Here is a 19,460-nt window from a genome sequence, read left to right on the forward strand (position 1 = left end):
TACACAATCCCTTTAACTGACAGTTTACCCTATAAAGGTAAACATAGGAGCATTGGATCTTCATTTCATGCCTACTATTAAGCTCGAGATAGTCCTGTTCTCTCTGTGGACAGGAGGGGGCAGTGAAACAGAACCACACTTCCTTGGATTACTGCTTTTTATCTCCACCCACTCACAAGATGTACCAGCAGTTCTGAATTTTTCTTCAACCTACCACCTTTTCACCTCATTTCTGCTTCACCTGTGTCTAGTGCCAGCTGCCCTCCTCTCCCCATTCAGCAGCAGAGGGAATAATTTGCCTATACACTGTTCTTGCCTTCCCAGATGCAACATTAATGTTCATTAGCACACCCTGCTGAGTGGCCTTCTACTCACCAGGATCTCATCCTGCAAAGGGGAACCATAGCAACAGCAGCAGAGCAGAGAGCAGGAGAGGAGCAAAGAGAGGAGAGATTGTTACTAGGAAAGCTGGAGCAGGAGAAGAGAGGCTCAAAAATAAAATAAATTGGAAGCTGGTACCAAATCTTTTACCCCAGGTGTTAACAAAAGCAACCCCCATCCCAAAATAAAGTCTGCTAAAAGGAAAGCCAAAGCGCTTTACAGGTAGATCCAGAGTTCGCCCTTTGCACTCTTTCACACTCAGCTCTTCTGTAAGGTATACTGCAGAGGATGGGGTTCCCTACAGCTGCTCTGAGATCCAATGAAATGGATGGCTAGCCAGCCCAACCTGCTGACCTACCTGCCTGCCAACAGTACTGAAACAGTCTGCATGTTTATGTGCAGGGAAAGGTGGTCAAACATGTTATAAAGAGGATGGATGTCAGGAGTGAATGTCTTTAAGAAGACTAAGCAAAAGCATTTGCTTCCATTCTCTATGAAGCTGCTTGTAAGGTTCTGTTTCTACAAGATCTTCTAGCCTAGATAGCCTTTCCTTGTCCCCAGCAAATCTGGGAGAAGGTGTTATTAGCCCCTTTTAATTGTATGTACATTCCTTACAGTTCCTAAAGGAATAAGGGAACTTCTCCCCTCCACTGCTGTCTTATCCCATAGGTGCGCTGTCACACATACTAGTGCAACCATGGCTATAACCACCCTTTGTCTCCCTGTACAGAGGTTTAAGTATTTCTAGTGAAGTTTTCCAGAATAGAGTTCATGAACTCTTGAAATCCCTTTCCAGAAAGCAGATATCACCAATGGGAAAGACAACTAGAAGACACAATTCTGTACTGTAACAGTTCAGACTTACTGTTCTGTACCCCATACCTCAGCAGAAGAGGTAGCATAGCTAGTGAAGGGGCTGAACAAACAGGGATTTACACAACATTAATAGGGATTTCTACCAGAAAAGCAAGACCAGATCTTGATTATCAAGCATCCGTTTTGCTCTACAACACTTTCCCTCCATTGCTGCTACATGCTCAGTTCTTCCTGACTGCAGTGAGCCTAAAACACTATCCTCCAGGTGAAAAGAAGAGTTTGATGACTTAAACACACCAAAAAAAAAAAAACTTAGAGCACTGCTGCATCCAGCCCAGCACTTGTCCACCTGGTAGCTTCCAGGTAGCAAACATGTCCTTCTTGCAGCAGTGAAGGAGATGGAACTTGGCCTACCTGGTTGCCAGCTGCCTTCTTCTTGCTCATCTGGCTGCTCCTCTGCTGAGCACTGCAAACAACAGCAGAGACATTCAAAACCCCTCAGGCTCTTCATCACCTGAATCCTGCTCCCATCAGATAGCTGCTGTAGTGAGTTCACGCCCCTCACCACTGGCTTCCAAGGCTTGATAACCCAGTCTATTTCCATCTGCTCTCTCAGCCTGGTCTACTCATCTTCTCACTCCCACCTGAACCACACTTGGGTCACTAACCCTCCATTGCTTCTGCTTTTTTCCCCCCTGATACAACCCTAATACTTTAACTCCCCCTTCTACACATCCCTATTCTCCTTCCCAGACTTGCAATACAGAGCCACTGAAAAACAAGCGATATGAGAGCTGAACCATACTTTGGGACCACAGCATCTGCACCAGGGCCTTTGCAACCCATTTACGGGAGCAGCTATAGGACAGAGCCACAGGAAACACATGCAGAGAAGAGGAGGCAATAGGATGTGGGTGCTTACTTGGCAAAGCCAATGAAATCCTCATGGTTTGTGTTCATGTAAGCCAGCTCGATGTCTATTAGAAGCATGACCTGCCAAACAGAGGCACAGACAGAGTAAGACAGACGTTAGTGACTGACACTGCTAATAGTCAGGGGCAGACAAAGCCCTGCACATTGTTCATCTGATCAGCCCTCTGCAGCCAGACACCCCTTGGCTCAGGCCACTCTAGCCTAGACTGTCCCTTCAAAGGTGTCCCCCACCCCACCCAATCTCCCCTCTTACACACACTCCTGATCCCCTACCTGATCTTTGGTCCTGCCTTCTCTCTCACGGATGTGAGTAGTAACAATCCTCTCCATCTCCTCACGCAGATGAGGGTACTGGCTGAGCTGCAAGAGAGAGAAAACACGTGCGCATGGGAAAGAGAGGTATAAAGGGGGGAGCAGCCCCCCACATGTATGCATGCACACATACACCCTGCAATCAGTATTTTCAAGGGAAGTCCTAGAAAGCTGGACTTGCAAACAGATTTTTCCAAGTTCCTGGAGGTCTGCTGGGGGCAAAGGTCATTCCCTCTTGCTTTGGGCTTCAGAGAAAAGTCCTTTTCACTCTTGCAGCAACCCTTCTGCCTCACCAGAGACCTGCTCCAAACCCACCACATTCTTCCTGGCATGAGGTTCTTGACAAACCCCAGATATAAACACACTACTATTGCTTATTGGGTGTTTTCCCATTAAAGCGAGCAATTTCTCTAGATGTTCAGCATCTCATTGTAGTAGGCTAAGTAGGTGAATGGCCTGTTGCAACTACCTGCTAAATCCTATGGGAAGTCTCCCTGGGAAGTGAAGTGGATTTCAATCCCCATTTGCTGAGGCACTGAGTGAAAGCATCTGGCCCTCTCCATCAACATCTGCAAACAGACAGAGGATCTGACCAACTCAAGGGGACATGTCTTCAAGAAACACTGTACTCTGGGCATCCAGCTGCTTCTACCTGCCCTCCACCTGTACTGGGGTAGGATTACATAGTTGAGGTCTATTATTCACATTGCACCTACACCACACTTTTTGCCACGTTACTGAGGAGGGAATCCTCTCCTGCCCAGACAGAGAAGTAGGACTTTACTAGCTCTGGTTCAAAAGAACATCTACAGAGATCATACATGAGAAACCCTTCCAAAATGAGCACCCTTAAAGCCCTCTGGGTTTCACACAGCACCTACCTACTTGCCTAGATTCGTAAACCTCTAGTGATTTCAATAGCAGTAACTGTATGTTTCTCAGGTCAGGCCCAGCACAGTCAAATGAAATTAATCCTCCAGACCCAGGATCTAGCCCTTTCTTCCCCACTTCACCTACCCCCTGTGAAATAATCCCCCCCCCCCTTTTTTTTTTATTACCTCCAATTTAACTATAATGTCAAACAGCATTTCCTAGTATCAGTCTCTTACATCCCCTCAAGGGCGTGTATAAAAACAGAAATCTCATTTGCCTATGATCTGCACTGCATTTGTTTTGTTCCTCCAATTTACACGAGAACTTCTTAAACTGGTTTGGCCTTTTGTTCTGTATACATAAGCAATTATAACATGCTAGAAGGAACTGGACGCATCACCACTGGAAGCCAGATCCCACACTAGCCAGCAACAATATTCCTAACATCTGACTACAAATAGTCTCAAACCCTTTCAGCACCCTTGCAGTCAAGCAAGTTGCAATAGCCTGGAACTGAAATTGAGGACTAGCTTTGACACTGACTATTTTCAAATGTGGTTTGTTTTGAACACTAATGATCCTACAGAGGCAGGGAAAAACAAGTGGAATTAGTGTTCACCACCACCACCTTGTCTTGAAAGCACAAACTGGGTGTTCTCCATGTTCTTTATGGTTCTGGCAGCTGGTTGCTTCAGAGACACACAGGCAAAGCTTCCTGTTTCCTTTGGGGGGTTGGCAAAGGATAGATGGGCAAGTTGTGTCAAACAGAAAAACAGGAAGTTGGAAAACCTCTAAGCAAGTCTGAGCTTCTTTGCTTCAAATTAAAAAACCCAGTAAACAAAAAAAAACACATCAAACCTACCACCACCACCCCATTCCCAACCAGGACAAATGCACACAAAGTACAAAACAAGTTGTGGTTTATTCAGAACCCAGGTCATCCAGCAACATTCATGTGCAAAAATAAATTGACAGCATCAGTCCCCATGCAGAAGCTTCCAACCCCAAGCATGCACAGGAAAAGCAAGGGTGGGCAAGGAAAGGGGACACAGACAAGCCACAGAATGTCACACCACCAGGGAACATGCAATAAGGCATAGAGGGGCAAGGAGTTATCACCAGCAGTACAAACAGCACCCAGAAATGCCATGACTCTGAAGGACAGGAGAGCAGGCGACCCTTCAAGGGGTTAAGTCTGTCAGCCTGGGATCACGTCCCAGCTCAAGTGGGTTTTCAATCCTGTTTTAGCTGCATTTGCCTGTTTAATCAAAATACAAGCTTACAGCCCTCTTTGAAAACCAATTTGTCCCAATGTTCCCTAGTTCCCCTCTTTGCAGATTCCAGGAGTCCTTGCCAGCACACCAAAGATCAACCTTTAGCTGAAGGATTGCTGACTTGCAAGACCTTCCTGCACTTGTGAGATGCTGCAGTGCAGCCTGGCACACTAGCTAGAACATTATCCTCTTAAATGTAAGGGCTTACATGCTTATACCAGCTTTCTGTTGATTTTGGAGCTACTCTCCATTTAACCAACTAGAAGAAGCTCAGAATCAGGCCAGTCAGAGAACAGCTGTTAATGGCTACCTTCTCTTCAGCCCTCAACTTTTTCTAATAGTCAAGAGAGTCAACTGCAAATCTCTTTTCATACAGGAAAGCTGTACTTCTGTAGACAGATGGGTTTGCCACCTTCTGTGCTCTTTATCAACAGTCTCGTATTATTCCAACTATGCAGCTTTATCAACTGCACATACAAAGATCTCTTCACCATCTGGGGTGAAATAAAATAATTATGACAGCACGCAAACAATAACACACAATAGTTCAGGACAGCAACAAACCAAGGCTACAGGACTGTTAAGCTAATTCAAGAGGTGTTAGCCCAAGCCATCTTCCTTTCCAGAAGCCTCACAGGACTTCTAGCAAGTTTAAAGGTTTGTTTTTGTCATCTGAAAGGCAGCATCAGTCCACAACACAGCAGGCTGGGTATTACCTTACAATTAGCATCAGTCCTAGAGTAGCCTTTTCCAAATGCCTCCCCTAATAGCACATGCTCTTGTTCACATCAAGCAGTTAGGACTATAACATGCAAGATAGATATTGCAAATTAACTAATGCCCCTGTGCTGTTACTACCTTACGCCATCAGAACCCTTCTCAGGCTGGCTGCTATCCTAAAGTGGTCTATGGCAGTTACCTTCTACTCTTTCAGAGGGAGATACAGGCAAGATTAACCTTCTCACTACATGTAGTGAGAAGCATTTACTAAATGCTTTAAGCATTACTAAAGCCTTCCTTTTATTTTCCAGTACTATTGCTGCATATTTTCATTCAGGCAGTTATTTTGCATCTCCAACATCTGCCTCCCTGGCCTCTCCAGCTTTTATTACAGCCATTAGTCTCCTACAATGTCACTGCTACTATCACCTTCCTTACAGTATCATCTTGGTTGCATCACCTTGGAACATCCTCACAGAGTCCTCCACCATATCACGGACTAAAATCCACAGAGCAAGCGGGTATCCAGCTACTCTAATGACATGGTCCAATAGAGAAACTGGAATTCAACACCCTTGAGGTTTTCATGATCCTTCTCCCTCCCCACCCAGAGCAGACATCTCCAGCCAGATACAGAAAACAGTGTAAGCAAACCCATCAAAATAGAAAACCCACAGGAGAAACAGGCTGGAAAGGAGTTACTCTGCCTCACCACATCAGCCCCCACAATCTGGCAGCAGCAGCAGGACTCTGCAAGAAATAGCTTGGGCAGAGTTCAGGGCATGTCAGAGATGTCTCCTTAACAGAGGCAGAGGTGAGCTCTGTATTCTTAAGTACAGCCAGACCTTATTAGCTCAGCTCTTGCCTTCATTCTGAACTCCTATCAATTCTTATCTTCCCTTCCTTCCCAATTTAGGTGTATAAGTTGGTGAGTCTGGCTGTAACCCTGGAAGAAGGGAATTGTAATTTTCAAGTCCTAAAATAACCCATGAAACAGCCCTTTCCAACTCAGTTTCCAGAACATACTTCTATTGTGCCACAGACACGTTTCTGGCCCCTCACTGCTAAGTTTAACACTAATTGCCACATCTGCCTTTTTCTTTTTAAGGAGGCATGTGGTGCCCCCTCCTGGAAGAAACCTGCCTGGGAAACAAACCCACCCCTGCCCCAGCCTCTAAGCAGTATTTGACACCCTCCATGTCACTCAGGACAGTTTCCCTCTCCACCTGCTGCTGCCCTCTGCTAGCCTAAGGCTTCACCTCCTGTGGCTCACAGCATACAAGGAAAAGTATCCACGCTACCTCCCACTGAGAATAGTCCATGGAGCAAGAGATCAGCAGGAGAATGATGCAGAGGGTATAATGCCTGGAAAAGCTTTTCCCCAAGCCTTTTGGGACAGTAATCTTCTGTTGACTCTGAATGTCTCTTGCAGAACATCTTGCACCTCAAACTTTTAATTGACTGCTGTTTTGTATATACTACTGCTCAACATAGCTCTGCAGACAGATGAAACCTGCAGACCACTCATGCCGTGGGGATGCGAGGTCTTTTTCTGGCTTTTTATCTTTTTCTAGGGTATCTGGATTTTTTTAAGGGGGTCCCAGAAAAAAAACTCAAGTAAGAAGTTCCAAATGCACAGGCAGTGGCACAGCAAACAGGGCTCACAAAGGGTTTGATCCACACTGAGGTGAATACCACTGAGCCAGACAGAGGAAAAGGGTATGCTAGAGTAATCCACTGGATCCCAGCTCACTTCTCAGCTAAAGAGCCCATCAGTGACACCCACTTCTCTTGGCCTGCTTGTAGACTGCTCTTATACCTGCAGGTTGCTACTCTCCCTTAGATGTATCTTTATATCAATTTTCTCTCACTAAGTTTGCTGGAGTTCCTGGAGTGTGTGTGGAGAAACAGCATGGAAGTGTGTGGGAAGGGGGTGAGCATTGACCTTTCTTTGCATTTTTTTGTTTCTTTACCTTTTCGCTACACTTTCTGATGGTGGATGTGAGCTCACTCACTACCATATCCACACACTTCAGACTCGGCTCCTTCAACTTCTGCACCTGCTTTTTCACTATGGCTTCAAAAGCGAGGTCAGGCGTGAAGAGACCCGTTCTGCACGGCAGGGGCAGGGTGGGAGGAAGCAACGAGGAAGAAGAAAGCAAAGCAGAGAAAGAGCAGGAAGGAGGAGGAAAGAGAAGGAAAGAAAAGGGAAGAGAGAGAAAACACAAGGCAAAATGAGAAGTGAGATTTTGGTTCATTCCATTGGTTTATTGAACCAGGTGAGCATTGCTATGGGGCCTGTGCACTGCCAAGTATCAGGAGAGTCTACGGGCAAATGGAAGTGGCAAAGGGGAATGAGGTAGGAGCAGCTGGGCCAGTGAAATGGTGAGCTGTCAAGAGCAAGATGAATGGATGGAACCCCCCAGGGATCAAGTGATCTCTTCCTGCAGGAAAGCTTCTTTGGATTTTAAGACAAAGCTGCTTGCCACAGTGAGCCACTGCCTCTCTTCCTAGAGGCTCACCATGTCTCATTTCCCTTTGTCTCAGGCATTCCCCCCCTTTCCTTCCCACCACAGTTCTCCTCTTCATGTTTTCCTTATTCCAGCTGCAGGAAGCCTGAACAGGAGCCAAGCTAAGACTTGCAAAGGTCTGTCACTTGCATCTTGTTTTGGCAGAACTGAACTGAATTGATGTCTCTCAGTTTCAGGGATTCAGACAAACTGCTCCACTTGTGGAGCATATTTCCTCTGTGTCACCTTCCCTGCAACATTAACTTCCTCAGTAAGAACAGATGTATCCAGTATTTAGGAAAATGCAAACATGCTACAGGGCATCCATAGCTATACAAAGCAGCTGTTCTGCCCCAGCTAACCTGTAGCATCAGACCCAATACAGGCTTGTTGAGGTTTATAAGGAAGTATTCATTTCCACTGATATTACCTAAGTGGCCTGTATTCTCAGAGGCTCCACTATGAAAGAACAGAAAGTCCACAGAAAATAAAGTTACTAAAATACGGCCAAGATTAATCCAATTCAAGACTACTGCACTCCAAGAAGTTTTTCAGCACATCTTTAACACTTTAGAGCTTCTACCAGGATGCTCTTTGTTACACAGTCTGAGTTACTTGTTTTAGCATGGGGCATTACCACTTTACAAGTGCTTTCAAGGGGACAATGTCCCCTTATCATGGGAAGGGGATACTGCCTTTCTAAAGATACAGTTAATAGTCAGACCTGGGGTACATACTGCTGACAACCAATCCAGGGCTAGCTATAAATAACCACCACTTCATTTAAGTCAGATAATTTCACCTCATCTTTCACATCAGTGGATAACTCCTGCAAGACCCCAAGCAATACCAATATTAAAAACATTCTTCAACACATTATAGGACCTACAACTAGTTTGCCTTTTAAGCAGCAAAGAGTTAGAGTATGTTACAGGATTCATCTTCATCACAGGGTCTCCCCCAAGGTGCCAACAAAGCCCTTTTTGAGCAAAGCAAGGGCATTTCCAGAGTTAAGTTCACATCCTCTGACTCAGCAGCAGTTTCCTACTAATCCAGTTGCCCTGCTAAACAAAATACACAGTTTCCCCCACCAGACTTCGGGAGCCCTGCACACGCACAAAAAATATTTAAAAAGCCAGTCCCTTCCAGTACCTGGGTATCACCATTTTGTTTTTTCAGATACAAAATTGTAACCATGACTACTCAAGCACACACAGAACAACTAGCACTGAAGTCAACCATCAAATTCTTAGCAGTGGGATCTAAGCTAAAATGGAACGCTTTAATCCTGAATCTGTGATGTTTCCCCCCCATCCCTGTGGTCTCCTCTCTTATATCCCACCTGGCTGTATGCACCACCTGATCACTTGAGGAACCTGCCACTGTCAGAACAGATGGTCTATTCTGAAATTGTCAGTAAAAGCAGAAACAAAAAGAAACAATGAAGAAAGAGGTGGGAAATGGAGGGAAGGATGCAAAGAGAGAGAACAAGTGGGAGGAGTTTGAATAGCAACTGATGGATGGAGAACAAACCAAGAGAAGCTTCAGAGGGCATGAGAAAGGAGGGCCCTTCTGATCCAGTTAGCAGGCGACTCTGGATACTTGGCAGCCCGAGGGCCTGTGCTTACCTGTCGCCAAGCTCTAATGGCAATTTTCTGGGTGCTCCCCACAGTCACACACCCCAAGAGAGGACAGCAGGACAGAAAAAGGAAGCTCCTCCAGCACTCTAGAAACCTGAGCAATCTCTCACTGCATCCACTTTGCTTTCCCAGTCTGTCCTGGGGGGCAAAGCATGTGCCTGCATGCCTGAGCCCTTCTGTAGAGGTTCTTGGCCCTAAGGACTAGGCATTTCTGCAAGCAATATAAAGTATCACCACTTGGGCACCTTTCCCCACCCTTGCAGACAGGGTGTCAAACTCTCCAGACACCTCCTGCACTGCCATTTACCTGCACCTGAATAGCCAGTGGCTATTCCAGTCTCCAGTGCCCATACCACCATCCCAACTGAGGTGCCTTTTCACCAGCACCTAGCCCTGCCTGAAGCAGCAAGCCATGGCTGAGAGAAATGGCCCAAGTTTTACTTACTTTCCTGCCTTTCAACCCCAACCTCAGAAACAAAAGCTGCCATAGCCAAAGGGCAGAATCAAGGCAGGTTCCCTCCCTCAGCCCCAACAAATACCGGTATGGATCCCAAAGGGCAAAACCTGAAGCCCTCTCTCTCAGTGAGAGCAGGAGGACCCCAGAGGTGGATGGACATTTCTAACTTGCTTCTTCTCAGCCATGCGCTGCTCTTCCAGAACAGGATATGGACCAAGCCAGCCAGAAATCAAGCCAAACACCACAGGAACGTTTCCCTGCGATACAGCCCACAGCTATAACTGCTGCAGCCTCTGAAGTTCAGCCCATGAGCCCACCCAGCAGCACCCAAAGGCTAGTTTGGGATTAACCCTCTCACTTCTACAAGAACAGACAGGACAAAATTTAAATCCCAATTTCTGGCTTGGAAAATAAAACCAGAAACTAAATTTAAAGTCATATGTGGCCATATAAGAAATACCCTTGGTTTTAGAAGGAATCACATGTCATGCTACAGACAGAGGGGTGGTGGGGACATCTCCAGCACCCCTCAGCTCTAAAACATTTAAGGAGCAGGGCCATGGCCCATGTCCCACTGCACTTCCCCTCCTGTTTGGCTTGTTGGCTGGATCGCCCCAGGCTGGTACCGCTCAGGTCTAGTCATGCTGAGGAGGTGGTTAGAAACACCAAGTGTGGCTGCAGGCAAGTCCCTGCCCAGGTCACAGTGCTGCGCTGCAGCCAGCGAGCAGAGCAAAGTGCCAGCTCCATGCTGCCTCTGGTTACCTTCTTGGTGCACTGTCTAACAGTATTGATTAACTCCGAAATGACCATGTCCACGCATTTCAGGCAAGGTTCTTTAATCTTCTTCACCTGCTTTTTCACAATGGTCTCAAAGGCCATGTCGGGTGTGAAGAGACCGGTTCTAAACACCCAGGGTGGGGACAAGACAAGGCAGGAGGGGGAGAAGGGGCAAGGAGAATGTCACAGCATTACACACACATCTTGGAGCAGGCACCGCCATCACTGAAACCCAACACATGGGGCTGGGGAGTGTCATGTCCCCTGGACAAGCCCTGACTGGAGTCCATGGAAAATGGGGGTCACCTGGCACCTCCCAGGAAGGAGGTGCTGAGGGCAAAGTGGATCCCAGCTGGACAGCCACAGCCAGGCCATGATTTCACCTCAGCTGCCAGGCCTAAGGGTGGCAGGGGCTGACCCCTCTGCAGCACATTTGACCTCAGAGTTGTGCAGCAGATGGGAGGTCTTTTCTGAAAGATTTTCTTAATGATTAGGACATTAACACATTTGATACCCTTTATCAAGCTCAGCTAGCAACTGAGCAAAAGAAAGGAATGAAAATAAATCCAGGTCAGTATTTGTTCACATCCCAGCGTGCAGGAAGGGCTCTGACAGGCACCAGGCCCTGCTCACCTTCCCAGGAGCAGCACAACTCAAGGTCTCAGGGCTGTGCTTTTTGACAGCTAACCTCCACTAAGGGGAACACAAGCATGTTTGCTAACTACATCCTGGGGTCACTGGGATCCTGGTGATGAGCACCCCAATGCTCCCTCAGATCTCTAGGGGAGGAGGTGCTCAGTACCAACAACTGTTTTGAACGACTAACTGTTGGTTAGTATAGAGACAGAAAGTGAAAACCAACGTTTTAGTTTTAACTAAATGATGGAGTAGTATGGGCTTGCATCCCTCTTGCTATCCTTTCTTATGTCAAGACACAAGAAGGAGGGAGAAAATGTCTAGTCACCAAGGCAGGTTTACCTTTTAGGCTTCTGCGACTCTCACATGGGAAGAGAAAGCAAATTGACTTGGATGATTGTCCCTACTCCCAGATTCAAGCCACCGGGGTGGTCCAAGGAGATTATCCCTCCCCTTTGGCTGACCTACCGTACCTCTGAAGTCTTCAACTCCATTTGGAAGGTCTAGAGGTATTTACAAGGCTATGCAGCCAATGGTCTGCCTAGTGAGTGATACGTGCCTGATTCCATGGATGTTCTTGATGGCATAGCTAATCTCCCGCCGCAGCTCCTTCTCATCAAACTCCATCTGCACCAAGAGAGAATTTTATCAGAAACTGCCTGACACTTATTTGCGCAACCCCAGGATACGCAACAGCATGCTTTACAGAGAAGAGGTCCCATGCCAGCACTATCATGTGTCAGATGAGATATTGGCCCAAGTGTTGGATACAGAGTCCAGCCATAAAGCTTCTGTTGCCAATGCAGACATCCTGGACAAATATGAATAGCTAAGGGCCTACATTTACAGATGCCAAGCCCCAGCAGCTCCCAAGGAGCTTCTTAGAGATAAAGCAATAGGACTGAAGTGCTAGATTGCTTCCTCAAACAGTTTTGTCTCCCAAAATTTAGCATGAGGTCTTGGCAGCTGTTTTTTCAGTGAACACCACAAATAGATTTACAGTTCACATACAAAAATGTATTATCCAATGCAAGGCAGGCTCTTGTGTTTCACTAAAAAGGCCTCATCTTATTCAAATGCAAAAAAGAAACAAAATGCAGAAAAGCCAGGAGTGGAATAATTTGGCTCGAGTCTGTTCCAACTGATATTAAAAAAGGTTTTTCTGTACCACTTCTGACTAGGTTAGTGTACTTTGCCATCCAAGAAAACAATTATTCAATAAAAGTCCCCTTCAGCTATTATGACAGTAGAACAGTTTCTACACTGTTCCCACCTCTAGGCCATTGATAGGGGACAGACAGAAGTAATCCCAGGTATATCTATATCTTCTTTCCTGCTTCTTGCATATCCATTAGGGCAACTTTAGGTCTAGTCTGGTGCTCAGGATTAAGGAAGTACAAGTTTCAGCACCATTCGTACCATGTGAAATTCAAAGTAGCTTTGACGTAACGTATCTGCAAGGACATTCAGTCATTGATTTACTATTGTCTGTGTTAAAGGAAGTTAATTTTGCACACTTAATTTAGCATTTAGGAATTAAGTCGAAGAAATATTGTCATTTAACTACGAGAAAGTTAAGTTCTGTCACAAGGACAGGGACCGAGGGAAAGGTCAGTACTATGGGAAGGCTCCAATAAGGGAGAAAAAAGGAAGTAAAAAAGGTGATAAAAGGAAAAAAAAAGTGAAACAAAGTAGTCAAAGGGAAAAACAGATTGTGAAAGGTACCAAGACGAGTAAGGAGACAGGCAGAAGAGGTAACAGACAACAGGCAAGAAGACAAAGTGGATCTCAGCAGCACAGGGAAGCAATACCTTCACCAGTTCAAAGGGGAAACGCTCATGGAAGATGCGGTTAATCCTAGCTCCTCCTGACAGCTCATAGGTATCAATTTGGTCTCCAGAGCCTTCAATGCGTTTCTCAAAGTCCACAGCAAACTGCTGGACCATCCTGAAAGAAGACAAAAAGCACGAAGTAGAAGTCATGGCTGAGCAGTCATATCCAGGGAGGGACGTGCAGCTGAGGCCACTTACTGAAGCAGAGCTTTGGTCTTGCGAGCAGGGTCATCAGGGCGAAAGTTCTTGTACTCCTCCACCTCCTTCTCAATGGAGAGAAGCTGGCTTTGGAGCTTGTTCCGCAGCCCTGGCAGGGTGTCACGGATGTGGTTGGTCAATTGCTGCACAAGAAGAAGGTTTAAGATGATAATAAACCTCTAGGTAGTTATTGGGAAAAGTTTGCTTCCTCTGCACCACAAAATAAAGAGAGTAATGCTCCTCTCTCCTGTGTTCAATCCTTCTGAGAGGTCCTAATAGAAAGTCTATCCCAGGACAGATACCAGTTACAATCTGGGTGTATTCTGCTTCTTCATCTCCTACCTATTCACCCCTCTGTTCCTGACCTTCATTTTACCTTCTAGTCTGGTACAAAACTGCCATTCATACAAGGCTGCTGTCTCCAACCCAAGAATAAAGCTTCATATACAAATATTAGCATTTGCTATTTACACCAGGGCAAAGGCTATTCTGTCTTCAGATTACCACACCACTGACATCCAAGGTGGTGGTTAAACCCTTTTTCAATGCTAAGGGTGACAAGACAAGGTGGAAGGAGCCAAAACCACTGATGACGCTCTAATAAGAGGGTTTCCTCAGAGCACAGCTGTGGAAAACTCCGGTTTAAAGATGAATATTTAAATAAGGAGGAAAAAGGACAAAGTAGTTCTTCACTTAAGGCAGTATTTCAAGGGAGCAGAGAGGGAAGCAACGGTAAGTTGCTACTGTACGTGACAGGATATAAGACAGCCTTAACAGATGGGAAAATGACTACCAGTATCACAGTTAAATCAATCTTGGCAGCTTACTATTAGGTACAGAGACCACTAGAAGTTTAGAAGGTATCTTTTAGCTTAACCAGAAAGACCTTGCATTCTGATAGTGTAAACGCCATAAACCAACTATTGATTTTGCACCAGTGTCACTGGGAGGATATGCAGTGCTCTGCCTTTAGTGTGTAAGCTCTATTATTGGCCTTAATGTATAATACTGATAGAATGAAACCCAAGTCAGGCACACTTCATGTGTGTACTGGCACCAAAAATGCCTTTTATGATGCAGAGAAGGAAGAGTTAACCAACCTTCACAAGTCTCACTGCAGCAAAACAGTTTTAAGTATTTATCAGTTTGTTGACCACAAGTTTTAGCTTTTCCTGTACTCTTCCATCTCAGAAGAGCCCTGATGGCCAGCCTAGCCATTCTTGTGACATAGTAGACAGCAGTTCTTAACTGTTGACAGTACCTGGTTCAATACTTTCTGCAGGTAGGGGGTTCCCATGCGATCAGCCATGTGTCTGTAGGCTGGGTGGGAGAGAAAAAATTTTCTCTCTGCAGCCAGAGCTGCCTGAATGTCCTTCTTGCCGTCAATGTCCTTCTGACTTCTGTTGACTACACCAATGTAACCTGCAAGAGTGGGATTAGAGATCAGATGGTTGCAAGGATGAGAATGTAAACAGGACTCAGAATGAGAAGGAAGTTACCCAGCTGGCAGCACTGCAAAAGGGGAATTCTAGTGGCAACACATTATTAGGAACCAATTGGAAGAGTTTAAAACTAGGATTTCCTCTGAATAGCCTAGGTTCTGGTATTTCGGTATACAGGACAAAAATGACTATGCAACTGAGAATCAGCTTATTTATTACTGTTCCCCCAATCACAAAGCATACCCTAGTCTCATTCATTTGAGACTCTTCTGTTGAAGTCCTTCGGATAGGTACTTCACTATGGCTATACACAGCATGTATCATAGTCCAAAATTATTTCATCTGATATACTATGGCAATCTTATCTAGATAAGAGACGAGGGGAGTCTTAGACAGGAGTTCCATTTTTGCAGCTTGCCTTATTAAAAGAAAGAGAAAGTAAAGATAAGAGCATAAGGCTATGCTTCTGCTAGGACTACATATCAAGGTACAAATACCCCAAAAGTTCTATTAACAGCGTGACTGATCCCTGTTCCCAACTTTTCTCAGTTCCAGCTTGGAACAGAGATGGCTTAACCACAAGTTGTAACAGACGTTGCAGGAAGGGGATGCACTAGAAGAAGGGGATGAGGCCAGGACACCTCAACACAGGGGAAATAGAAGAAGGAGATCATGACTTAGCATGAGGAAACATACCTCTACGAAGAGGAAGTAATTTATTTTCTAGTACATCTCGTGCATCAGTTCCTTCATCCATAAGATCCAGCTTAGTGATGACTCCAATAGTGCGTTGCCCTATGAAAAAAACCAAACAAACATACTTGATCAAGCAAACAACTCATGTAATATTTTCCTCTGTTCACAGAGCTTACAGGCTGCCCAACTTGGCTACTCAAGGGCTCTTGAATACAAACATTACAGTTCCCATCATGTCCAAGAGGCCATGAGAGCAAACCAGACAATAATCAAGCTCAGTTCTCAGTTATATCCTGCTGAAACATGCACATGCTATGCCACAGCAGAGAGGGATTTTAGTGCAGATTTTCCTACTTTTCTCCAGGCAGAATGCCATGACTAAAGGAACGGAAATCCTTCACCTCTTCAGAAATGGGGCTCAGACAAAGGAAGAAAGGGGAATAACAAAAATTCTATTACGGTAACTGTTAACACTCACTAACACTTCTCAGAAGAATGTGTGGTGGTGAAGATACAACCCAAGACAATGGACAGGAGCCCACAGCTACTGGGCTAATCGCAACCAAAAGGTAAAAGGAAAATCAGGCCATTGTTTAGTAATGTCATGCTAAATTAACATATTTACCTTGAGGATCCACCTCCTTTGCAATCTTCAGGGCATCAGAATTGGCCAAGTCGGAGTTGGCTGGGGATACTGCCAGGATGAGGCAATTCTCTTTGGTGACAAACTGCATGAGCATATCTCGGATCTGAAACTCTATGTCAGGGGGCTGGTCCCCTACTGGGACTTTTGTCATACCCGGTAGATCCACCAAGGTCAGGTTCAGGACTAGACAATACAAAACAGGAGATAGCACAAGGGAGTGTTGAGGTAGGAATGTTCTGGTCTATAAGCACCACCTGTAGCTTTAGTGTCTCCAATATATAATAGGCATAACAGATACACACACAGAAGCACACAGAGCTTTGTAGTTCTTTTGTTACTGCTTAGCAAGAACTAGTTGCTAGCTGTTACTAGTCATGATTGTCAATGATCTCATCACCCTTCCGTTTAAATCACTTCTTTTCACACTGATAAGGGAAACTGCGCCCTCAGATTCCTTCCACATATGCTACACTGAAGGGGAAGGGATGAAAGTACATTTTTTCACTTCATAACAAAGACTGGAGAGTCAGAAGAGTTGGTTCCACTCATTAAGAGTTGTCCCCAGTATTGAAGAGCTCAGTCCTGCCACCCTTATTCAAGGGAGGCTCCTGTCGAAGTCAGCTGGGCCTTCTGCTGAAGGACTACAATATGCAGCCCTATAACGGTTTAATTGTCTTGCTGAGAGAAAAAATAAAAACCAAAGATTAAGTACAAGTTCTACCCAGCCAAATGCTATGTAGCACTGAGCTTCTGCTTTCCAGAAAATGGCCATACAGCTGTTCACATTTAAAGAGCTGGCAAATCTGGGACTATGTCGCTTCCTTGTTTAAGCGGAATTCTTCCACTGAGATCAGTGGCGTATGACATAGGCATTACCTGGAGAGAACTATACAAAGTACGTATTTACATGCAAACAAACAAACAGAAGGCAAGTGCTTTTCAAGAAAGCCACTCTCAATTTTTTTTGTTCCATTTATTTGCCCAGTGAAGCAGTATCAGGAAGCAGGAAGAGACAGCAGCTCTTCACTGTAATGCCCATTCCAATGGAAAGGAACAAGTTCTGTACAGACATCAGTTGTTTCAAGGAGGAGTTCTGCTAGCAGTCAGATATTTCAGCTGGCAGACAAACCCGTTTTAACAGTACGGCTAAGGCTGGCAGTTTGATACAGCATGGCCCAGGCACATGGAGATCAAAGTCAAAACCAAGCACACTCCCCATTTCATCTCTGTTCTTTATGTCTTTACTTCATGACAAAGCAGCAACCTGCCTCATTTCTCTCTTGATTCAGATACTGCATTAGGACTCACCATGGGGAGAGTAGACTCGAAGATTGATGGGCACAGGGGAAATCCCTTTGTTGGAGCCAGTAACACGATCCGTTTCAGCCTCAATCTCCAAACGGACCTCCTCAAAATCAGTGAATTTCTTTCCTTTGCAGTGTAGGAACTCACCATATTCTATTTAAACAGAAGCAGAGTCGGAAATAGTCACTGAAATCAGAGAAACACTCAAAGTGTAATGAAAACATCATGTCCCAAAGCAAAATAAAACAAAAAACAGTTGAAGGGATGAAGTCTGGCAAGGGCCTTTCCCACTAGGACCTGGCAGGTTGGCATAGAAGTTACTGCAGTCACATTATCTGATCAACGTCTGAGAGACTTCAGTTCAGCCCAACATCTTCACAATCCAGCTTTTGTCTCAGCAGAGGTGGCACCCTCACTTGTCTTCATTGAAGTAATAATCCAGGACCTTCTCTGTTGATACTAAGCAAACTTAGCATGAACCTGCCTGCAGCAGTGGTGACTTCCACAGCTACACCAGGAGATACCCTGGTACTCAGAACTTGGACTAGCTCTGTATTAAAGTGCTGGGAGTAAATAAGAGTCTCATTACTTAATGAGAACAGACTCAAGAGAGTCTTAAGAAAGCAAAAAACCTTCTCTTGACATGGTTTTGAATTGGCTGGTGGTTGGGGTTTTTTGTGTGTCAGTCCTTGAATAGGCTAACCAATCCAAGAACCCTTTGTTTCCGTTTGAAAAGCCTCCTAAGAGTCAAATTGCCTCCTTTCTGTAGACAAGAGGACTGTCATGGATAGATCAAGTTCACCTGACAAGAGAGGAAGAGTACCTTGAAACATTCACTTGCCAACTACTGGATGAGATCTCAACTTATGTTAAGGGGAATAGTAATGAAAATATCCTGCAAGTAAGTAGCAAAACCAGTGAACTGCCCAAAAGACCAGCCACGGAACTCTGTAGTTTTTCTTCTCCAGATCCCAGTGTTCTCACATTGGGTTTTCAGTACATTAAATCATCTCGCCCCCTTATTTCAGTACATTATCAGCAGGGTCATCTGGCTTTTAGGTCTTACCCACTTGTAAGTCACAGCTGCACAGGCAAAGGAAAATTGTGGTAAGTGTATGCATGGAGCCTTGCCTAATAAATTAAAACAAAAAACTAAGAAGCATTTTGCTTCTGAACACTTAATGCATCAGATGTTAAGCAGGTAGAACTAAAAACCAGCTGCAGGCCATTTTTACTGGGGAAAATTCTTATTTATTTTTTTTCCACACTGAGCAGTGCCACTGATCAAATAAGACCTTTCTTTACTGAGACAGCAGTCCAGATGGACACACAGGGAAGGTAGCTCACATACCTGTGCTGGAGTTTACCAGCTGCAGGACCAACGGGCGTCTGGTTACAATGCCAGATCCACGTGGCAGAAAGTCCCTGAAATGAAACAGGAAGTTTCAGATGAGTGAATGATTGTTTCCTTCCCTTTTCACAGCTTTTCTGCTTCTATAAGCATTCATGGATTCTAACAGGGAGTCTCAGCCATTGGCACAAAAAAGTTTAAGGCACTAAAAACCAAGTGCTCCTCCTCAAGGAGGATAAGAGCTTGTTGTTCTGAAGAAGCCTATCCTCACAGCACATCCCTTCTAATCCTGGTCTGTAACAGCTATAGCTCCTTCAGCTGAAGTTCCAAGCTAACTAACAAGCCCATTTAATACAGCTGTCTGTACTTTGGAAGAAAGTCATCTCTTTCATCAGAGAGAAAGAGAAGTTGAAGCAGAGCCTGAAAACTAGCATGCCTCCTTTTGACAAAATACAGTTACCCAAACTACTACAAAATCACTCACACCCTGCACTTTGGGGCTTGAGAAGACAACGGCATTGTTCCAGCATGCAAACACCATGTGATGCATCTGAAAGAATAAACAGCAGCCAAAGGCTTGCCTCCACCCAGGGTTTCTCCTGGCTAACTACTCAAGACATAAGTATTGCCAAGGCAAAAGCTGCAGCAGCTTCCTTCTATA

At 45.1% G+C, this 19,460-nt stretch overlaps 1 protein-coding gene across 1 annotated transcript in view; it reads right to left on the reverse strand.

Moving 5' to 3' along the window:
* DNM1 (dynamin 1) overlaps positions 1-18,956 on the reverse strand; it is a 38,581-nt gene extending 19,625 nt beyond the window's left edge. Inside the window, 13 exon segments of the mRNA XM_009286999.1 lie at positions 376-387; positions 1,612-1,663; positions 2,120-2,190; positions 2,404-2,490; positions 10,679-10,817; positions 11,889-11,956; positions 13,141-13,276; positions 13,360-13,502; positions 14,621-14,781; positions 15,498-15,596; positions 16,123-16,326; positions 17,452-17,601; positions 18,800-18,956. Of these exon segments, the coding sequence (XP_009285274.1) occupies positions 376-387; positions 1,612-1,663; positions 2,120-2,190; positions 2,404-2,490; positions 10,679-10,817; positions 11,889-11,956; positions 13,141-13,276; positions 13,360-13,502; positions 14,621-14,781; positions 15,498-15,596; positions 16,123-16,326; positions 17,452-17,601; positions 18,800-18,956 (1,479 nt within the window).
* Positions 18,957-19,460: the final 504 nt, after the last annotated feature.

This window comes from Aptenodytes forsteri, unplaced genomic scaffold, assembly GCF_000699145.1.
Source record: "Aptenodytes forsteri isolate BGI_AS27 unplaced genomic scaffold, ASM69914v1 Scaffold136, whole genome shotgun sequence".
Taxonomy (NCBI): Eukaryota; Metazoa; Chordata; class Aves; order Sphenisciformes; family Spheniscidae; genus Aptenodytes; species Aptenodytes forsteri.